Source organism: Leucoraja erinacea, chromosome 2 (genome assembly GCF_028641065.1).
Source record: "Leucoraja erinacea ecotype New England chromosome 2, Leri_hhj_1, whole genome shotgun sequence".
Taxonomy (NCBI): Eukaryota; Metazoa; Chordata; class Chondrichthyes; order Rajiformes; family Rajidae; genus Leucoraja; species Leucoraja erinaceus.
The window spans coordinates 87,661,253-87,682,344 of record NC_073378.1 but is presented as its reverse complement, the minus strand read 5'-3'; the positions used below and the strand labels follow the sequence as shown (position 1 = coordinate 87,682,344).

General features: G+C 43.4%; 1 protein-coding gene across 2 annotated transcripts in view; it reads left to right on the top strand.

Annotated features, from left to right (window-relative positions):
• The first annotated feature begins 66 nt into the window (after positions 1-66).
• The window catches only part of cmc1 (C-x(9)-C motif containing 1), a 59,386-nt gene continuing 38,360 nt past the window's right edge, over positions 67-21,092 (top strand). Inside the window, exon 1 of one of the 2 annotated variants that reach the window (XM_055660387.1) lies at positions 67-216. In XM_055660387.1, the coding sequence (XP_055516362.1) occupies positions 198-216 (19 nt within the window). In that variant the 5' untranslated portion in view covers positions 67-197. The remainder of the gene's footprint in view (positions 217-21,092) is intronic. The other variant, XM_055660396.1, reaches the window with a different exon arrangement.

Sequence of the window (21,092 nt, the reverse complement as noted above, 5' to 3'; positions counted from 1 at the left end):
ATCTTAGACCCGCCATATATAAGATCTTTGGTTTGAATCAAAGGTTTAAAGTCTGATGAGCAGAGCGAGGCCGCGCCCGCAGCTCGGCCGGAAACCACGTAGCGCAGCGCACCGGATGCGGCGGCGGCGGCGGCCCGCCCGTTGGTTGGTTGCTAGGGTGAAAGGTCGCGGGTAATGACGGCGCATGCGGAGCAGCAATGGAAGCCGCCAGTCAAGGTAACGTCAGGTCAGGTCGGGCCCGGCTGTCGCTGCCGCTGGGTGGGTGGGAGCTGGGTCACCGCAACAGTAACCACGCTGGGGACGAGGCGCTGAAACATGCTACCCAAAGATCTTATAGCTTCGCTACAAGCTTCGCTATAAGATCTTTGATGTTGCCGGCGCTGCACAAGTGGGATTTTTCAAGTAGTTTGCACACTGTCCCGCTCTGGTTTTCACTGTTGTTCACAGAAATTGTTGAAACATGACGAGGCCAGGACTGGTCATGAAGTTAATTCACCCGGAGATATCATACATAGGTCCCCTGTTGCTCATGTTCATTCTTAATTTGTTTCTTAAAATATCCAAAACACTTTCCACTCTTCTACGCAAAAGGAAAGCCAGCGTGGAAGACTTATGACTTGACTGATCCTAACCCAGAGTGCAAATTATCATGGGTGAAGCCGCTGAGTTTCTCCAGCATTCTTGTCTACCTTTTTATACTCTGATCATTAATGCCAGGATTATGTGCCAGCGATAATAAAGGCATAACCACCCTACATCAATTTGAAGAAGGGTTTCGGCGCGAAACGTTGCCCATTTCCTTCGCTCGATAGATGCTGCCGCATCCCCTGAGTTTCTCCGGCACTTTTGTCTTCCTTCGATTTTCCAGCATCTGCAGTTCCTTCTTAAACATAATGACGTAAGTGCTGTTCATGCAACAGGAATGAACAGTACTTATTTGTTTTCAAATTATATTTTGCACTGTCTTGTTTATGCACACTCTTTTCACTTGCATAATTTATGTATAACGTATGTGTGATGCCGTTGCAAGCAAGATTTTCATTGTACCTGTGCGTCACTGATTTGCGACTGACAGTGCCCTCCATAATGTTTGGCACAGACCCATCATTTATTTATTTGCCTCTGTACTCCACAATTTGAGATTTGTAATAGAAAACAATCACATGTGGTTAAAGTGCACACTGTCAGATTTTATTAAAGGGTATTTTTATTTTTATACATTTGGGTTTCACCATATAGAAATTACAGCTGTGTTTATACATAGTCCCCCAATTTCAGGGCACCATAATGTCAGGTGTGTTTAATTGCCAGATACAACAGAGCTCTCAGCACCTATGAGACTGAGAAACACGAATACAACTGTTAGAGACATCAGCCAAAGTCTTACCATCTTAGTCTTACCAAAATCAACTGTTTGGAGCACCATTAAGAAGAAAGAGAGCACTGGTGAGCTGACTAATTGCAAAGGGACTGGCAGGCCAAAGAAGGCCTCCACAGCTGATGACAGAATAATTCTCTCTATAATAAAGAAAAAAACCCAAACACCTGTCCGTCAGGAGTGGGATGTGGATTTGTCAATGACCACTGTCCGCAGAGGACATCATGAACAGAAATGCAGGGTCTACACTGCAAGATGCAAACCACTAGTTTGCTGCAAAAATAGGATGACCGGGTTACAGTTTGTCAAGAAGTACTTAAGTTCTGGAAAAAAGTTATTATGGACAGATGAGATGAAGATTAACTTATATCAGAGTGATGGCAAGAGCAAAGTATGGAGGAGAGAAGGAACTGCTCAAGATCCATAGCATACAACCTCATCTGTGAAACATGGTGGTGGGGTTGTTATGGCCTGGGCATGGATGGCTGCTGAAGGTACTGGCTCACTTATCTTCATTGATGATACAACTGCTGATGGTAGTAGCATAATGAATTCTGAAGTGTATAGACACATTATATCTGCTCAAGTTCAAACAAATACCTCAAAACTCATTGGCCGGCGGTTCATTCTACAGCAAGACAATGATCCGAAACAAACTGCTAAAGCAGCAAAGGGGTTTTTCAAAGCTAAAAAAAATGGTCAATTCATGCGAGGCCAAGTCAATCACCCGATCGAAACCCAATTGAGCATGCCTTTTATATGCTGAAGAGAAAACTGAAGGGGACTAGCCCGCAAAACAGGCATAAGCTAAAAATGGCTGCAATACAGACCTAGCAGAGCATCACCAGAAAAGACACCCAGCAACTGGTGATGTCCATGAATCGCATACTTCAAGCAGTCATAGCATGCAAAGGATATGTATATTTTTACAATACTGGAGAGTTTTTGACGAAGAAGATTAGTATTCACTTTTTTACACTAATACACTATTCTTAACAAAAATCTAACCATCATGTGAAACCTTATAAATAGCAGATATATTGGATAACTTCAAGACAAAGTTAAAAACTTTTTTCATAACACAAATTTTCATCGTTTTCCCACCAATTTGGACACCAAAAGTGTGACATTATAAACTTTGCCACATTTGGTCATGAATATTTAATTCATGAATATACTTTATATGGCCCCTCATACATATACATTTTGATAATGGTCTAGGGAAATATACCCGGAGAAATATACAGTAACATAAAGGTAATACAGTACAGTAAAGATCCCGTAACAGTCGTGCTTGGTGTCCATTGTCACAAAGTCCGTTATCGGGGTCGGTACTCCCGTAAGTTAAACCACAGAGGCTCCAAACCTCTAATGTTTTTCAAACACCTAACGAGGTATCCTATGGTAGTAGCGACCTTTGGGTGAGTTAATTATTTTTTCTTATTTTGCAATTTAATATATCAAAAACATCATGGTGTCAAAAAAAACGCAACGACCATGGTCATCAAAACTAAGAAACTGAGCCAATCTTCAATTTGGCAACACACTGTCTCTTGTTTACCTTACATACGGACGGATCAAGTTGCTAACTTCATTCCTTTGTCACCTTCGTTAAGCACCGCAACATTCGTTACGGAGACATTTTATTTACAAAAACATCAACCCAAATCAAACGATCTGACGAATCATCGGCCATCGATGTCGCTCAGATCCATAAGGTAATGTACTGATTAGATCGCATCGGTGAAAATGCTTGGTTTTCGCTGCGACACCAAAACAAACGTTTTTTTTAGTGTCCACCGCAACGTGCGTTTGTGTGTATGATGTGTAATGCGCGTTGCGGTGTCCACTCGGTATTCAGTGTGCAGTATTCTATGACATCAGGTGAATGAAGTGGAAACAGTGTTTGCAATTTTATTGTTCCATGTGGTATTCATAAACATAGGAAGGAATAAGAAATATGTGCACTTACTGTGCCAACCAGGTCACTGGTAGACACCATGCAACAACCGTTACACAAAATGTATGCGTATTCTGATGGCATTTTCAGAAACGATCTTTTCTTATTTTTGTTTTTGATACTATTAGTCATGAACCCAATAAAGTGCTTGGCAATTTTTTTGAAAGAATTTGAAATTTGACCCCATTTGTCACATTTTTATGTGCAGTATTGTAAAAAAGACATATGCAACAAAATACTAAACATGACTACTTTAATTTACATGACATTGCTGTGTTCCAAATGTTATGGTGCCTTGAAATGGGGGGACTATGTATAAACACTGCTGTAATTTCTACACGGTGAAACCACAATGTATTAAAATGGCCTTTGTTAAAATCTGACAATGTTCTCTTTAACCACATGCGATTTTCTTTCTATTCCATATCACAAATTGTGGAGTACAGAGGCAAATAAATAAATGATGGGTCTTTGTCCCAAACATTATGGACGCACTATTTAAATCTGTGTTACATTACATGTATTTGAAATCATTGATAAGCAAACTGAAATGTTCTCACTCTGAATTTGAATAACATTTACAAATTCGATTTGGCCAACTTCTGCTCTGTAGTCTTCTCTGGCAACAACAAAGTGGCGGTCGTGGTTGTCAACAGGGCTATGGAGCAGCAATCTACAATAATCTTGTTTGTTGATGCTCTGTATTCTGCTGTGTACCAACTAAGTGAATTCAAGAGATGATGTGAGAGTAACTGACCTTGACGTGCAACATTTGACCAAGTGTGACATTGTGCAGTCAGAATAAGTTTGCAATTGAGAATTGGGTGGGATGGAGTTATATCCATCACAATCCAATGGTTAGGAAGGAACTGCAGATGCTGGTTTAAACCGAAGATAGATGAAAAAAAGTAGTGGGACAGGCAGCATCTCTGGACAGAAGGAATGGGTGACGTTTCGGGTCTAGACCCCTTTTCAGACACGTAATGGATAAGGAAAACGAGAGATAGAGACGATAATGTAGAAAGATATGCAAACAATCAATGGAAGATATGCAAAAATGTAACGATGATAAGGAAATAGGAGATTGTTAGCTGTTTGTCGGGTGAAAACATGAAGCTGGTGTGACTTGGAAGGGGGAGGGATAGACAGAGCGAATGCTGGGGTTACTTGAAGTTAGAGAAATCAATATTCATACCACTGGACTGTAAGCTGCTCAAGTGAAATATGAGATGATGTTCCTCCAATTTGCATTTAGCCTCACTATGACAATGTAGGAGACCTAGGGCAGAAAGGTCTATGTCGAAATAGGAAGGAGAATTAATGTGTTTAGCAACCGGGAGATCTGGTAGGTTCAGGCGGACTGAGCGAAGGTGTTCAGCTAAACGATCGCCCAGTCTACTTTTAGCCTTGCCGATGTATAAAAGTCCACATCTTGAACAACGGATACAGTAGATGAGGTTGGAGAAGGTGTAAGTGAACCTCTGCCTAACCTGAAAGGACTGTCGGGGTCCCTGGACACAATCGAGGGAGGAGGTATGACAGGTGTTGCATCTTCCGCGGTTGCAGGCGAAGGTGCTTGGGGAGAGGGTGGTTTGGGTGGGAAGGGATAAGTTAACCAGGGAGTTGCGGAGGGAATGGTCTCTGAGGAAAGCGGAAAGGGATGGTGATGGGAAGATGTGACTAGTGTTAAGAACCAGTTGAAGGTGGCAAAAAATTTGTAGGGTTATGTGTTGTATGCAATGGCTGATGGGTGAAAGGTAAGGACTAGGGGGACTCTGTTGCGACTAGGGGGAGGGGGAGCAAGGGCGAAGCTGCGGGGTACTGAGAAGAGACGCGAGTGAGGGCATCATCTATGATGGGAGAGGGGAACCGCCATTCTCTAAAGAATGAGGACATCTTGGATGTTCTGGTATGGAACACCTCATCTTGGGCGCAAATGCGGCGTAGATGGTGGAATTGGGAGTGGGAGATAGAGACTTTGCAGGAAGCAGGGTGAGAAGAAGTGTAGTCGAGATAGTTGTGGGAGTCTGGGTTTGTAATAGATGGCAGTTGATCGTCTATTTCCTGTGATGGAGACTGAGATCAAGAAAGGGGAGGGAGGTGTTGGAGATGGTCCAATGAAATTTAAGTGCAAGATGGAAATACATGGTGAAGTTGATGCATCCCCTGATGAATTCCATGAGTTCTGCATGTGTGCAGGAAGTAGCACCGATGCAGTCGTAACGGAGATGGAGTTCGGGGATAGGGCCAGTGTACGCCTGGAACAGGGATTGTTCAACGTACCCTACAAAGAGGCAGGCATAGCTGGTGCCCATGCGGGTGCCCATAGCTATGCCTTGGTGGTGGATTAAGTGGGAAGAGGCAAATAAGAAATTGTTACGGGTGAGAACCATCTCCGCCAGGCGGAGTAGAGTGTTAGTAGAGGGATATTGGATCGTTCTGCGTTCGAAGAAGAAACGGGGGGCTTTTAGGTCTTCCTGGTGGGGAATGGAGGTGTAGAGTGATTGAACATCCATAGTAAAGATGAGGGAATGGTGCTTGGAAAGCAGAAGTTATTCTTGCTATTGAAGATGTGCAGCGTAGGTTCACCAGATTAATACCTGGGACGGTGGGACTGACATATGAAGTCGACTGGGCGTGTATTCGCTGGAATTTAGAAGGATGAGAGGGAATCTTATAGAAACATAAAATTCTTAAGGGATTGGACAGGCTAGATGCAGGAAAAATGTTCCTGATACTGGGGAAGTCCTGAACCAAGGGTCACAGTTTAAGAATAATGGGTAGGCCATTTAGGACTGAGATGAAGAAAAACGTTTTCACCCAGAGAGTTGCGAATCTGAGTAATTCTCTGCCACAGAAGGCAGTGGAGGCCAATTCAAGAGAGAGTTAGATTTGGCTCTTAGGGCTGAGGGAATGAAGGGATATGGGGAAAAATCCGGAACGGGGTACTGATTTTGGATGATCAACCATGATCATATTGAATGCGCCATTCAATCTGACACCATTCAGATATTGATCTTCCTTCCTGTTCTTGCCACCAAAGAGGATAACCTCTCATTTACCACATGATACTGCATCTGCGTTGTTTCTGTCCACTCACCCAACCTATCCAAGTCACCCTGCAGCCTCATAGCATCCTCCTCGCAGCTCACACTGCCACCCAGCTTTGTGTCATCGCAAACTTAGAGATGTTCCAATTAATTCCCTCGTCAAGCATGATTTCCGCTTCATAAATCCATGCTGACTCTGACCGATCCCGTCACTGCTTTCCAAATGCGTTACTATAACATCTTTAATAATCGACTCCAGCATCTTTCCCACTACTAGTCTATAATTCCCCTTCTCTCTTCCTCCTTTCTTAAAAATTGGAGCTACATTGGCTACCCTCCAGTCCACATGAACTGATCCAGAGTCTAGAGAGCATTGGAAAATGATTACCAATGTATCCATGATTTCTAGGACCACCTTCTTGAGTACTCTGGGATGCAGACCAGCTGGCCCTGGGGATTAATCTGCCTTCAGTCCCAACAGTTTACCTAACACAATTTTCTGACTAATGTGGATTCCCTCCCACTATATCCTCGGTCCCCTAATATTTCTGGGAGATTGTTTGTGCCTGCCCTAGTGAAGACAGAACCAAAGTACGCTTTTAACTGTTCTGCCATTTCCTTGTTTCCCATTATAAATTCACCTGTCTCTGACTGTAAGGGACCTACATTTGTCTTCACAAATCCTTTCCTTTTTACATACCTTTAGAAACTTTTACAGTCAGTTTTTATATTTCCTGCAAGCTTTCTTTCATGCTCTTTCTCTCCCCCCCCCCCCCCCCTTAATTAACCCCTTTGTTTTACATTTTTCCCAATCCACTGGTTTGCCGCTTCTTCTGGCCAATGTATATGCCTCTTCCTTGACACTATCCTTGACTTCCTTTATCAGCCACGGTTGAGCCGCCTTCCCAATTTTATCTTTTCGCCAGTCAGGGATGAACTATTTCTGTTCATCCATGCGGTCTTGAAATCTTCGTCATTGCATCTCCACTGTCAACCCTTTAGGTATAATTTGCCTATCCCAGCCACTTCCCCTCTCATGCCTTCAAAGTCTCCTTTATTCAAATTCAGGACTGTAGTCGGTGTCACTCTCCATCCTAATGCAGAATTCCACCATATTATGATCACTGTTGTCCAAAGGGCCTTGCACAACAAGAACGCTAACTAATCCTCCCTCGTTACACGATACCCAGTCTAGGATGGCCTGCCCTGTAGTCGGTTCCTCTACATCAGGGGTCAGCAACCTTTCTTGCATAGGGGCCAGGACCCATGTGTAGCGGCAGAAAAACTGCTTGCTTGCTATGTTTCACTTGCTGTAACTGCAGGAAAAATGTTTCCGATGGCAGTGCTGGCTCGAAGGGCCGAATGGCCTATTCTTGCACCTATTTTCTATGTTTCTATGCTTGAGTATATGGCAATAAAACTCGACCACTTGATTTTGAAGCATTCATGCATGATGGAGGTATAATGTAGTCATAGAGTGATACAGTGTGAAAACAGGCCCTTTGGTGCAAGTTGCCCACACCTACCAACATGTCCCAGCTACACTACCCGCTTTTGGTCCATATCCCTTCAAACCTGTCCTATCCATATATCAGTCTAACTGTTTCGTAATCCCCCTCCCACACCCTCGGTCGCTCCACTGCCTCGTCAGGTACCCCCCAAGGCCAGTGATCAGTGATCGCTCAGCCCTCCCACTTTCAAAAATGCTCCGCGGCCCCTGACTCAGACGGAGAGCACTGCCAGATGTGAGCGGGGAACTGAGGCCAGTTGTCCATGATGCCTGGATCCCAATGATCAGCGCTTCGTGTTACGGAGTTGGCTAATGTTATTGATTTGTAATTAGCCTGATTCGTAATTAGTTGACAAAACCTTAATTTATTCATTTGGACTACCCAGGGGGATGGGATCAGTGTAATATTAAAATGACATGCAAGGTGTCAGGCTGTCTGTCACAACATATAGCCCCGGTAACCCATTGTTTCTTTCAGTTAAATATTGGGAAGGTAGCACTATTGTCATTTGCCACTCAACTATTATGTTTGTTTACCTCACTGACTATTTCTAACCTCCCCCCACAAAATTCCTTTGACAGGTTGAATAGAAATGTCCCCAATCTCGTTGTTTTATTAATTGAACACGTAGTTGAACATCCTCAAGGAGTGTAATCAGATGGAAACTGATTCAGATGCGATGTTTACGAGGTTGTTCAAAGAAGGGGCATATTTTAATGGAGTGAGAGAGATATTTGCAGGGGAATGTGTGAGGAGGTTATTATTTGTCTTTAGTTTTAGCTTGAACCAGGACATCTGAAGATTCAAAGTTTAATACAGTAATTGTGCTGATACTGACTCCAACCAACCACATAATGAATATCATCCATTCTGGAGGTTTTATTTTTCTGATGCCATTTAAACTTCACTTGGATTTCAATCACTTCAATGTAAAAGTAATTGGGAAAGGGGAGCATTGGAACAAAAAATTGCCCTTGATAGATATTAACTGTAATATAATAATGTATGCATGTTGATAGGTGCAATTGAAACAAATAACTTTTTATCATTGTTGTGTTATGAATACCACAGAAAATATTATGTACTCTCAAGATCACATTAAATAGAATATTCTTGCTTAAATATATAGTTATTGGACTTTGCATTTCGGAAAAGTCCCAGCTGAGAGGAAGACAGCAAAATACTGAAAATATTGGGGGTGAAAATGACTTCAGGACAGTTTGTTAGGAAAATGAAAGAAATGGTAACAGAATACTTATACAGCTGAGTGAGTATAATTTTATGGATGAGAAATTGTGTTCAACCAATTGATGACTTCTTTGACAAAGTAACTAGCATGTTTGATAGCAAGGAAGCCAATGGGTGTAGCAAATTTTGTTATACATAATTTGGTCTGTGAAGTGCCCCATAAAAGATTACCGCATTAGATAAGCACCTGTGGACATCAACGTAATGGGTTAAGTCCAGGGAGTCAGATATGGGGCTTTATGTGTGGGACAGATATATTGTCAGTGCAGAGGGGCTAGGAGCAAGGCCAGAGTCAAGGTCTGGAATAGTACTAGGTATGCTGTCAAACCTGGGACAATGGGAGTGTTGAGCACTGGGAACCTAAGCAGGTAATCAGCTATGATCAGGGTAGAATAGGGTGCCAGGTGTAAGGCTGGCCTCAGGGTGAGGAATGAGAGAAGGTATGCAACTGGAGTCAGGGTCAGGAGTAGTACCAGGTGTGCAGTGAGACCCAGGTTGGTCAACATGGGCCAAGTGTTTGATTATAATCTGATTTCCATACATGAATATACTAGGATCATTCATGTGCTGCACGTGTTGATCAGAGCCTGGACTCTACTGTGGAATGTAATTTAGTCTAACCTTATTCATAGCTAATCCAATTTAAAGCATATATATTGCATTAAAGTGTAAGTTAAAAGACTCTCTACAGTATGCACCATATTGCCCAATTTCAAGCTGCAAAATGCAGAAGTTCCGTACCAATGGGAGGGGACACACCCTCCTCTCACCCCCCTCTGCACTCTTTCTAGCTTAATGACATACTTCCTGAAGCACGGTGAACAAAACTGGTCAATACTCCAAATGCAGCCTCATCAACATCTTGTGCAACTAAAACAACTTCCCAACTGCTACACTCAATACCCAGGCTGATGAAGGCCATTGTACCCGAAGTCTACTTGACCACCCTATTTACATAGGACATCAGTTTCAAGGATCTATGTACCTACACACTTAGATCCTTCTGCTTGATAACACTCCCCAGGACCCAGCCATTCATAAAGTCCTCCCCTGGTTTGACTTCCCAATGATCTTTGTCAATACCATTCTTCAGACTGAATGTTTAAATGTTATAAGACTTGTTCATTCTCTGTTGATTATGCATTTGATGATCAATTCGATTAATTATAAGATTTTTCCTTCAATCATATGTAGTATCAATATCAATATATAATTACAGAAATTGGTGTTGGGCATCCTTTCAACCTAAAGTTCAAATTGAGATTTCTTGACAACAGAAATGTTGTTCTTAACTTTAAGCTTCATTCTTTATCCTCATCAATAATAAACACTAAAGTATATTTTAATGGAGGTAGGAAGAGGTGACTATTGCTGTCAACTCCAAATCTATCCTTTGATTTACATTTTTTCCATGTTCCATGAAAATTTGTAACATTTTGAAACATTTAGAAAATATAAAATTAAGTAAAAAATTGTCTTTGTTTTCCTCATCTTTCAACAGCGGGTTTTTCTATTTTTAAAAGCAGTCGTTCCATCAAGTTAGGCATTATAATTTCTTTGTAAATTTATAATATGAGAAATATTTGAATGAATTCTAAATAATTTTATTTTTTGTGCACTTTCTTTTCCAAGGAAGAGTGCTGAAAAGATTCATAGAAAACTATTGTATGATTAACTTAATGCAAGAGAAAGGATAGACATCCTTCTGAAATCTGTTGCTGCTGGGAGGATGAGGTTGATGCAAAGCCAGATAATTAAATGTCAAGAAAAGCCACAGGAAGCTGCCTATATTTAAATATATATTTTCTTGGGTGCAGCTTTACAATGTGGTTAAATGACTAAACTGTTGTGTTCCCAAGTTATTACTGTGCTTGGTAGTATTTAGCACATTTGTGAGACATTTGATTTTCTGAAAGCTCTGACATTAATTGTTGCTGAATTTGAGTGGTGATTCCTCTGTTTCAGTATCAATAGTTATCATTGGTATTGGTTTGTTATTGTCATGTGTACTGAGATACAGTGAAAAGCGTTTATGCAGTGTTATCCAGTCAAATCAAATCATTCAAAACGAGTACAATCAAATCATACATACGTATAACAACGGGTGCAAAGAGAAAAATACCAGTACAGAATGTAGTGTTAACAGCATTGTAGCATCACAGAGAAAAAATTCAACGACCGCAATAAGGTAGGTTGATAGATCAGGACTACACCCTGGCTTATGGGAGGACCGTTCAGCATTCTGATATCAGTGGGGAAGATGCTGTCCCTAATCAGCTGGTATATGCTTTCAAACGTTTGTATCTTCTGCCTTACAGGAGAGTGGGAAAGAGGGAATGACTGGGTTGAAAAATGTATTTGTTCATGTAGAATAGAATAGAATAGAATAGAATAGAATAGAATAGAATACCTTTATTGTCATTCAGACCTTACGGTCTGATCGAAATTTCGTGCCTGCAGTCATACATACAATTATACAATAATAAACAACAATAAACACAAATTAACAACCACCACAGTGTATCCTCCAATCACTGGTGGAGGCAAAAATCTTAGGGCTGCAGTCTTTTCCCTCCTCTTCTCCCTCTGCGCTGAGGCGATACCCCACCGGGCGATGGTACAAACAGTCCCGCAGCTCACCGAACCCCGCAAATGGGCCGGCTCAAACACCGCGGCCGGGGTGGTCGAAGCTGCCGCCCTCCAGTCCAGCGAACGCAGCCGCCGGCCCGGGCTGAGCCCCGGTCTCAGGTCACCGCCGCCAGAACGCCGTCCCAGCCACCGGAGCACCGTTCCAGCCCCGAGCCGGATTGCCCTCACGTGAGTGCCGTTCCTCCCTCGAGTGAGCTGGGCCGCTCCGACGGGAGCGCCGTACCTCCCTTGAGCTGGGCTGCTCCGACGGGAGTGCCGTTCCACCCCTGGGCTGGGCCGCCCCGACGGGAGCGCCACAGCCCCTCACGGGAGAGTCTCAGCCCCTTGCCAGGCCGCCCTCGCAGGAGCGTCACAGCCCCTCAAGGGAGCACCTTTCCAGCCCCGAGCTGGGCCGCCCTCACGGGAGCGAGCCCAGGGCAAGTCTTGACTGGCGCCTCGATGTCGCCAGCTCCGCCATTAGGCCTCAGCGCAGACGGAGGCAGAGAAGGAGGATACGACAAAAAAGTTGCATTCCCCCGAAGGGGGAGAGAGCAAGCCCCGTTTCAACTCCCCACCCCACCCACCCCCACATAAACACAACCTAAAAACCAAAAACTTAACTAGAAAAAACGAAAAAAACAACACAAAAAAGTAAAAACAAACGGACTGCAGGTGAGCCGCAGCCGTTCACACCGCCACACACCCACAGCATGACAGGACACATCTTGTACTCTCGACACCACTTCAGTACTATTGATGCTGATTGGCATATGTGAGGCCTTCTATTACAGGTGCACAACCTTTTATCCGGTGTTCCGGAAACCGAAAAACTCCGAAAACACCATTTTTTCCAGGATGTCACACCAATGCTCGCGTTTGGCGCCAAAACCAAAAACTTAACCCAGGTCTACTACTGACAAATCGAAAAAAAACAAAATCACTTAAATGTTAGTCAAGTTTGGAAAGGGGGGGGGGGGGGGGGGGGGTGGGTGAAGTGGGAAAAATTCTTAGTCCCCTACAAAGGTGGGGAAATGCCTTACCGTCGCCATGCAGTAAGCTCCGCAGCGCTGTGGCCGCCAACTCCCAGCTGGGGCTGCGGGCGTCCGGCAACGGGCGGCGCCGGTTGTAGCTCCGACCCCGGCAACTCTACCCCTGGCTGCGCGGCGCTCCAAATCCATCGCGGCCCGCGGCCGGACGCCTGCAGCCCTAGCCGTCAGTTGCGACCCGGTTTCACCGCTCCCCGCTGGTATCCCACAGCATGAAGTATAGATGGGGCGGAGCTGGGGCTACGGGCGAAAGCGGTGCTGGATTTGGAGCGCAAATTCCAACCGGCGCCGCCTGTGGCAGGATGCCTGCAGCCCCCAGCTCCACAATGTTGGGAGTCGGCGGCCATAGCGCTCCGGAGCTTACTGCACAGCGACCCGGTAAGGCATTGCCCGCAGGCTTCACCCCCCCCCCCCCCACCCACCACATAAAATCCCTCCAAACTAACTGACTAACAATGATTTACAATGATTTTCCGGGGAGGAGGCAGCCGCTCCAGACTTTTCAAGCCGCCCGCGCTACCTACCTAATCTACGCTAAAAATCTTCCATTCGGAAATCCGAAAAATTCCGAAATCCGAGAAGTGTCTGGTCCCAAGGCTTTCGGATAAAAGGTTGTGCACCTGCATATGATTTGCTGGAGGTTCTGACATTATTGTCTTGCTCCACCTCCTGAAGTCAATAACGAATTAACTCTTTCGTCTTACTGACATTGAGGGAGAGGTTGTTGTCTAATCTCTCTATCTCCTTCTTATACTCTGTGTCGTCATTGATCGAGATTCGGCCCACTGCAGCGGTGTCATCTGCAAACTTGTAAATAGAATTAGGGCAGAATTTGGTTGCACAGTCACAAATGCATAGGAATTGTCGTAAGGAGATGAGAACACATCTCGGGGTCTTGTTGCCTATCCTCACTGATTGTGGTCTATGCTAAAAATATCAAGGATCCAGTACCGGAGAGGAGGGGAGTGGGTTGCATTGACTCCTAGACCTATGAAGAAAAGTGTGGGAGAATTCAGCAGGTCAGGCAGCAGGGAGCATCTCTGGAGAACATGGATATGTGTCGTTTTTGGGTTGGGACCCTTCTAACTGTTTATGGTGGTGGGAGGAGGAGAACGTTGGAAGAAAGATAAGGACAGAACAAAGTCTGGCAAGTGATAGGTGGATACACAGGAGAAGGGTTTTTGACCGGCATTTGTCCAACCATTGGCAGATGGTTGGACAAAGGCCAATGATGAGAAGACAAAAGGTGTGAGATAATGAAAGAAGAAGTGCAAATTCTGAAGCCAGAGGAAGGAATATGGATGGAATTTGAGGGCTGGGATGGAGGTTAGTGACAAAGTTAATAAAAATCAACGTTTTGTATGGAAGTAGGAGGCAGCCCTGGTGTAGTTGTCTATGTAGCAGAGAAGGAGTTGGAGGATGGTGCCAGTGTACATTTGGAACAAGGTCTGTTTTGACGTAACCACCAAAAAGAGAGGGATAGCTGGGGCCCATACCATTGCCCATGACTACACGTTTAACTGGGAGAAAGTGAGAATGGTCAAACGAGAAGTTGTTGAGCGTGAGGACAAGTTCCACCCAAGTGGAGGAGAGTGTTAGTAGAGGGAAGCTGGTTGGGTCACTGTACGTTCAAGGTACTTTCCCCTGCAACCGCAGGAGATGTAACATGTGTCCCTATACCTCCTCCCTCACATCCATCCAGGGACTCCAACAGGCCTTCCAGGTGAGACAGAGGGTGGCACGGTGCCTTACAGCACTTCCAACGTCTGAGAGCCGGGTTTGATCCCGACTACAGGTGCTGTCTGCATGGAGATTTTACATTCTCCCCATGACTGCATGGATTTTTTCTGAGATCTTCCATTTCCTCCCACGCTCCAGAGGCGTACAGGTTTGTACGTTAATTGGCTTGGTATATAAAAATGTAAATTATCCCTAGTGTGTGTAGGATACTGTTAATGTGCTGGGATCATTGGCCGGTGCAGACTTGGTCAACTGAAGGGCCTGTTTCCGCGCTGTATCTCTAAACTAAACTAAAACTAAACTAAATATAGGTTCACATGCACCTCCTCTAACTTCATCTACTGCATTTATGTTCTCAACGTGGTCTCCTTTATATCGATGAGACTAGCGTATGCTAGGCAACTGTTTTGCAGAAGACTTGCATTCGGCTTGCTGGATCTCCTGATCTAACCACTTTCCCATCCCATCCTGACCTTTCTGCCCTGGACCGAGGCTTTGCCTGAGTGAGCAGGGCTCTCACTTAACTTTTTATCTCTGTTGCTAGCCAGGCAACCTTGGCAGCATGTACTCTGTGCTCTCCTGGATGCCGCTTCTCTATTTTGAGTGCCCTTGGTCTAGCATTTTCCATTAGTTGGTGTGGATGATATATTTTTTCAAACACCCGTGAATAATTTTTTTCTCTCTTGGTAAACTAATTCCCTGACAGAGCTCTGAGTAGTGCACTGATGTCAGGTGAGCAGACAATGCAACCCATCTATCGGAGTTGATTAATGCTGATCAGTTAAGTGTTTCCATAATTTTATGTTAGTTCTTGAGCATTAGAGGAGCATGGCTATTTAGAATATTTCACTGAGAGAAGATGCTGAAAATTGGTTCTTTATACGATATGATATAATATAACTTTATTTATCCTAGGACGGAAATTAATCTGCCAACAGTCATAAAACACAAGACACATGATGCATAAAATTAAAGTGACGAGTGGAAAGGATTGGGGATGTGCAAAGATCGGGGAAGGGAGGGATCAGTCTACCCCACGACAGAAGGGGAGGAGGAGTTGTGCAGTTTGATAGCCACAGGAACATTTTCTTGCCAATTGATTTGTGGGACTTGGCAAAACCATGTTTGTGATAGTTCTGGCCTAGTTGCCTTTTACAGAACATGAAATTGGAGCAAAGTGTATGGGAGGACGGATCACTGCAGCACAGTGGGCTTTGTGATGTGTTTGGGGTCTAGACCTTTGAATCTACTTTATCTCAGTTAACTGAAACCTGAGCTGGTGCACTGTGGTTCTAAATTTTGCCATCAATGTCTGCTGTCATTGAAAAATTGAAGTAATGAAAATGTTATCACATTTTTTAAGTCTTGCTCCATGGATCTTGCCTCCTGTACGTTCTTAAAAGTTTAATGAAATATTCTAATAAACGTCCAGATATACTGTAGAATATATAGGAAGGAACTGCAGATGCTGTTTTAAACCGAAGATGGACACAAAATGCTGGAGTAACTCAGCGGGACAGGCAGCATCTCTGGAGAGGAATGGGTGACGTTTCGGGTCGAAACCCTTCTTCTGAACAAGGGTCTCAACCCAAACATCACCCATTCCTTCTCTCCAGAGATACTGCCTGTACCGTTGAGTTACTCCAACATTTTGTGTGTATTTACTGCAGAAAGTAACCTGATTGGTTGCAATTTGGCTTCATACGGCAATTACAATGCACAGGAGTACAAGAGCAGAATAGACTTGATGGGCCAAATGGCCTATTTCTACTCCTATGCCTTCTGGGCTAAGAGGCTGTACAAAGTAGTGAATTTAACTGGTCCATCACATGCTAGGCCTACCCTCCGTTAAAAACATCTACATGAAACTCTGCCTCATCAAGGATCCTCACCATCCAGCCCATGTCTTCTTCTCATTGCAACCATCGGGCAGAAGCATGAAGTCCCACACCACCAGGTTCTGGAACAAGTTACTTTCCTGCAACAATCAGGTTCTTGAACCCACCCACACAATCCTAATCAAAGGTTCAAATATCAGTTTATTGTCAGCTGTACCACTTAAGGTACAGTGAAACTTAAATTACTATCTCAAAACAGAAAGGTATGGAACACCTCTTGCATTACCATGTTTCGATTTTTAAAAATTGTGTAAAGTTGTCTTGTGTTTTACACAATCTTTTTTTAATTCTATGTGTAAAATTTGTGTATAATCTATTTTTTTGATTGTTTATCTGGTTATGTGTCGGTGATGCTACCGCATACAAGATTTTCATTGTACCTGTACCTCACACTAGTTGTGCATATGACAATAAACACAACTTGGCTTAACTTCATTGCTGGGGGCAGTGCTATACAGCAGAGGCAGGTTCATTGAGGACTATTGTCTTCTAGATGCTTAGTGTGAGATCCTTTTGTACATTTGAGTGATGGAACAAGCAATGATTTAGTACATAGCTTCTGAGTGTTCACATACACTGAATAGGATGTTGATTCTAAAGGGGAGATGATGAGTATTAAACAATTTTCCCAGTCTCCTTGAAGCTTGCTGAAGATAAGATGCAATATTGAAGCAAACACAATTATGAAAAGAGCTGGAGCAATGACACCGCTTTGCTTAACATGATTCTTTTTACTGGGAATGGGTCAGTAGTGGACTTAACTTGGGAAAATCATCTCACAGTTACATTTCTGAGGGCATCGAAATGTCCGAACCTCCATTGGTTGACAAAATAGAAGACTTTTGTGGGGTCAGAAAAGTCCTGGAAATATAGCTGGTGCTACACACAACATTTTTCTTGTGCTGAAAATTAAGTTTCTTCAAATCTCTTGCGAGGAGAGTTTCTGTCACGGAGAAGAGAGTTGTGGATTCTTGCAATGGCGTTCCTTGTGAAAGATAACAGGGGGACATCTCTGTAATTACCACAGTTAGACTTGCCCACTTTCTTGAAATTTATCTGTATCAATCTATAGCCTACAGTAGAAAATTCAATTTTATGCCCACTATATTTTAATTTTGGCTACTAAAACATTCTGTTGAGGATTCCAGGTCAGTTACAACTGTGAATAAATATTTCTAACAAATTAGTTTCACTGTTAGTTGAATGTTACCTCTCCATAAACATTTTTTTCACAGAAGCTGTACATTTATTTAGGTTGAGTATAGTCAGAATCTATTTTAACCAGATTACAGATCTTCAGAACAAAATGTGCAATAAGTTCAGTACTAAGAAGGGTGAACATTTGATTAGAATGACGATTAGGTGGTGATATTCTTGAAATTCTATGAAATGTTCCACTAGGAATTGTAGGGAAGAATTGCATCTGTATTGCAGTATGAAACAAAAAGGCATATATTTAATAGGTCTGACAGTATTATTAAGTTGAAACATATATTTTTCTTTCAGATGCTTACCAGCTTCCTGCACAATTTAAGCATTTTCTGCTATTTTTAAGAACTCCATTTATTATGTTACTCTTTCTTTCTTCTGATTTTTTTTTTCTGGTGAGTTAATTTAAAAGATAGGTATGTATTCCTTCATTCTTATCACTGACATCTTCAGTCTAATTTGATTGAGCAACCATGCACTAAATTACTCCTGTTTGCAAAATTACACTGCTGTGGTTGTATCTAATCTGTCAGGTTACTTTTATGTTGGAGGATGTGTTCAGTTTTGGATCTCACATGTCCCAACACTTAACATATTCCTCAAACTGCTAAATGAAACAAAGTAGAATTTGTCTTTCATCCTTACTGGACTAGGAGCATTCTTTTTCAATATTAGCAGTCTAAATTAAAAGTACCACCACTCTTACTAAAAATAATAATAATCGAGCTGTGTGCAGTATTAACACAAACAAAAGTGGATCCCTCTGAAAACCACAGCTTTTGCCAAATGTAAAGAATGGTAATGACATAGAAACATAGAAATTAGGTGCAGGAGTAGGCCATTCGGCCCTTCGAGCCTGCACCGCCATTTAATATGATCATGGCTGATCATCCAACTCAGTATCCCGTACCTGCCTTTTCTCCATACCCTCTGATCCCCTTGGCCACAAGGGCCACATCTAACTCCCTCTTAAATATAGCCAATGAACTGGCCTCAACTACCCTCTGTGGCAGAGAGTTCCAGAGATTCACCACTCTCTGTGTGAAAAAAGTTCTCCTCATCTCGGTTTTAAAGGATTTCCCCCTTATCCTTAAGCTGTGACCCCTTGTCCTGGACTTCCCCAACATCAGAAACAATCTTCCTGCATCTAGCCTGTCCAACCCCTTAAGAATTTTGTAAGTTTCTATAAGATCCCCTCTCAATCTCCTAAACTCTAGAGAGTATAAACCAAGTCTATCCAGTCTTTCTTCATAAGACAGTCCTGACATCCCAGGAATCAGTCTGGTGAACCTTCTCTGCACTCCCTCTATGGCAATAATGTCCTTCCTCAGATTTGGAGACCAAAACTGCACGCAATACTCCAGGTGTGGTCTCACCAAGACCCTATACAACTGCAGTAGAACCTCCCTGCTCCTATACTCAAATCCTCTTGCTATGAAAGCCAACATGCCATTCGCTTTCTTTACTGCCTGCTGCACCTGCATGCCTACCTTCAATGACTGGTGTACCATGACACCCAGGTCTCGCTGCATCTCCCCCTTTCCCAATCGGCCACCGTTTAGATAATAATCTGCTTTCCCGTTTTTGCCACCAAAATGGATAACCTCACATTTATCCACATTAAACTGCATCTGCCAAACATTTGCCCACTCACCCAGCCTATCCAAGTCACCTTGCAGTCTCCTAGCATCCTCCTCACACCTAACACTGCCCCCCAGCTTAGTGTCATCCGCAAACTTGGAGATATTGCCTTCAATTCCCTCATCCAGATCATTAATATATATTGTAAATAGCTGGGGTCCCAGTACTGAGCCTTGCGGTACCCCACTAGTCACTGCCTGCCATTGTGAAAAGGACCCGTTTACTCCTACTCTTTGCTTCCTGTTTGCCAGCCAGTTCTCTATCCACATCAATACTGAACCCCCAATGCCATGTGCTTTAAGTTTGTATACTAATCTCTTATGTGGGACCTTGTCGAAAGCCTTCTGGAAGTCCAGATACACCACATCCACTGGTTCTCCCCTATCCACGCTACTAGTTACATCCTCGAAAAATTCTATAAGATTCGTCAGACATGATTTACCTGGCTGATCATCATCCCCAATCAGTACACCGTTCCTGCTTTCTCCCCATTTCCCCTGACTCCGCTATCTTTAAGAGCCCTATCTAGCTCTCTCTTGAAAGTATCCAGAGAATTCTGCCTCCACCACTCTCTGAAGCAGAGAATCCCACAGACTCACAACTCTCTGTGAGAAAAAGTGTTTCCTCGTCTCCGTTCTAAATGGTTTACCCCTTATACTTAAACTGTGGCCCCTGGTTCTGGACTCCCCCAACATCGGGAACATGTTTCCTGCATCTAGCGTGTCCAAACCCTTAACAATCTTATATGTTTCCATAAGATTGCCTCTCATCCTTCTAAACTCCAGAGTGTACAAGCCCAGCCGTTCCATTCACTCAGCATATGACAGTCCCACCATACCGGGAATTAACCTTGTAAACCTACGCTGCACTCACTCAATAGCAAGAATGTCCTTCCTCAAATTAGGGGACCAAAACTGCAAACAATACTCCAGGTGTGGTCTCACTAGGGCCCTGTACAACTGCAGAAGGACCTCTTTGCTCCTAAACTCGACTCCTCTTCTTATAAAGGCCAACATGCCATCAGCTTTCATAGACTGACTTTCACAGCATTACTTTCAAGGACCCCCAGATCTCGTTATACTTCCCCATTTCCCAACTTGAAGCCATTTAGATAGTAATCTGCCTTTCTGTTTTTGATACCAAAGTGGATAACCTCACATTTATCCACATTAAACTTCATCTGCCATACATCTGCCCACTCCCCCAACCTGTCCAAGTCACCCTGCATTCTCATAGCATCCTCCTCACAGTTCACACTGCCACCCAGCTTTGTGTCATCTGCAAATTTGCTAATGTTACTTTGAATCCCCTCATCCAAATCATTGATGTATATTGTAAATAGCTGCGGTCCCAGCACCGAGCCTTGCGGTACTTCACTAGTCACTGCCTGCCGTTCTGAAAGGGACTCTACTAGAATACTGAAATGCTCTGACAAAACTTGGCAGCTCTGCAGATGGAGTTTAACCCAAGCAAGTGTGAAGTGTTGCTCTTTGGTATATTGAATGTTAGAAGAGAGTATACAGTTAATGACAAGATCCTTAACAGCATTGATGTACAGAGGGTTCTTTTGGTACAAATTCATAACTCACTGAAGGTGGCAGTAGAAGTAGATAGAGTGGTAAACAAGGCGTATAATATGCTTGCTAGGGGCATTGAATAATAGGGGAATCGTGATGCAGTTCTTTCAGTCTTTGGTTCGGCAGCATTTGGAGTATTGCATACCATTCTGGTCTCCCCATTACAGGAAAGATGTGGCAGCTTTGGAGAGGGTGCAGAGAAAGCT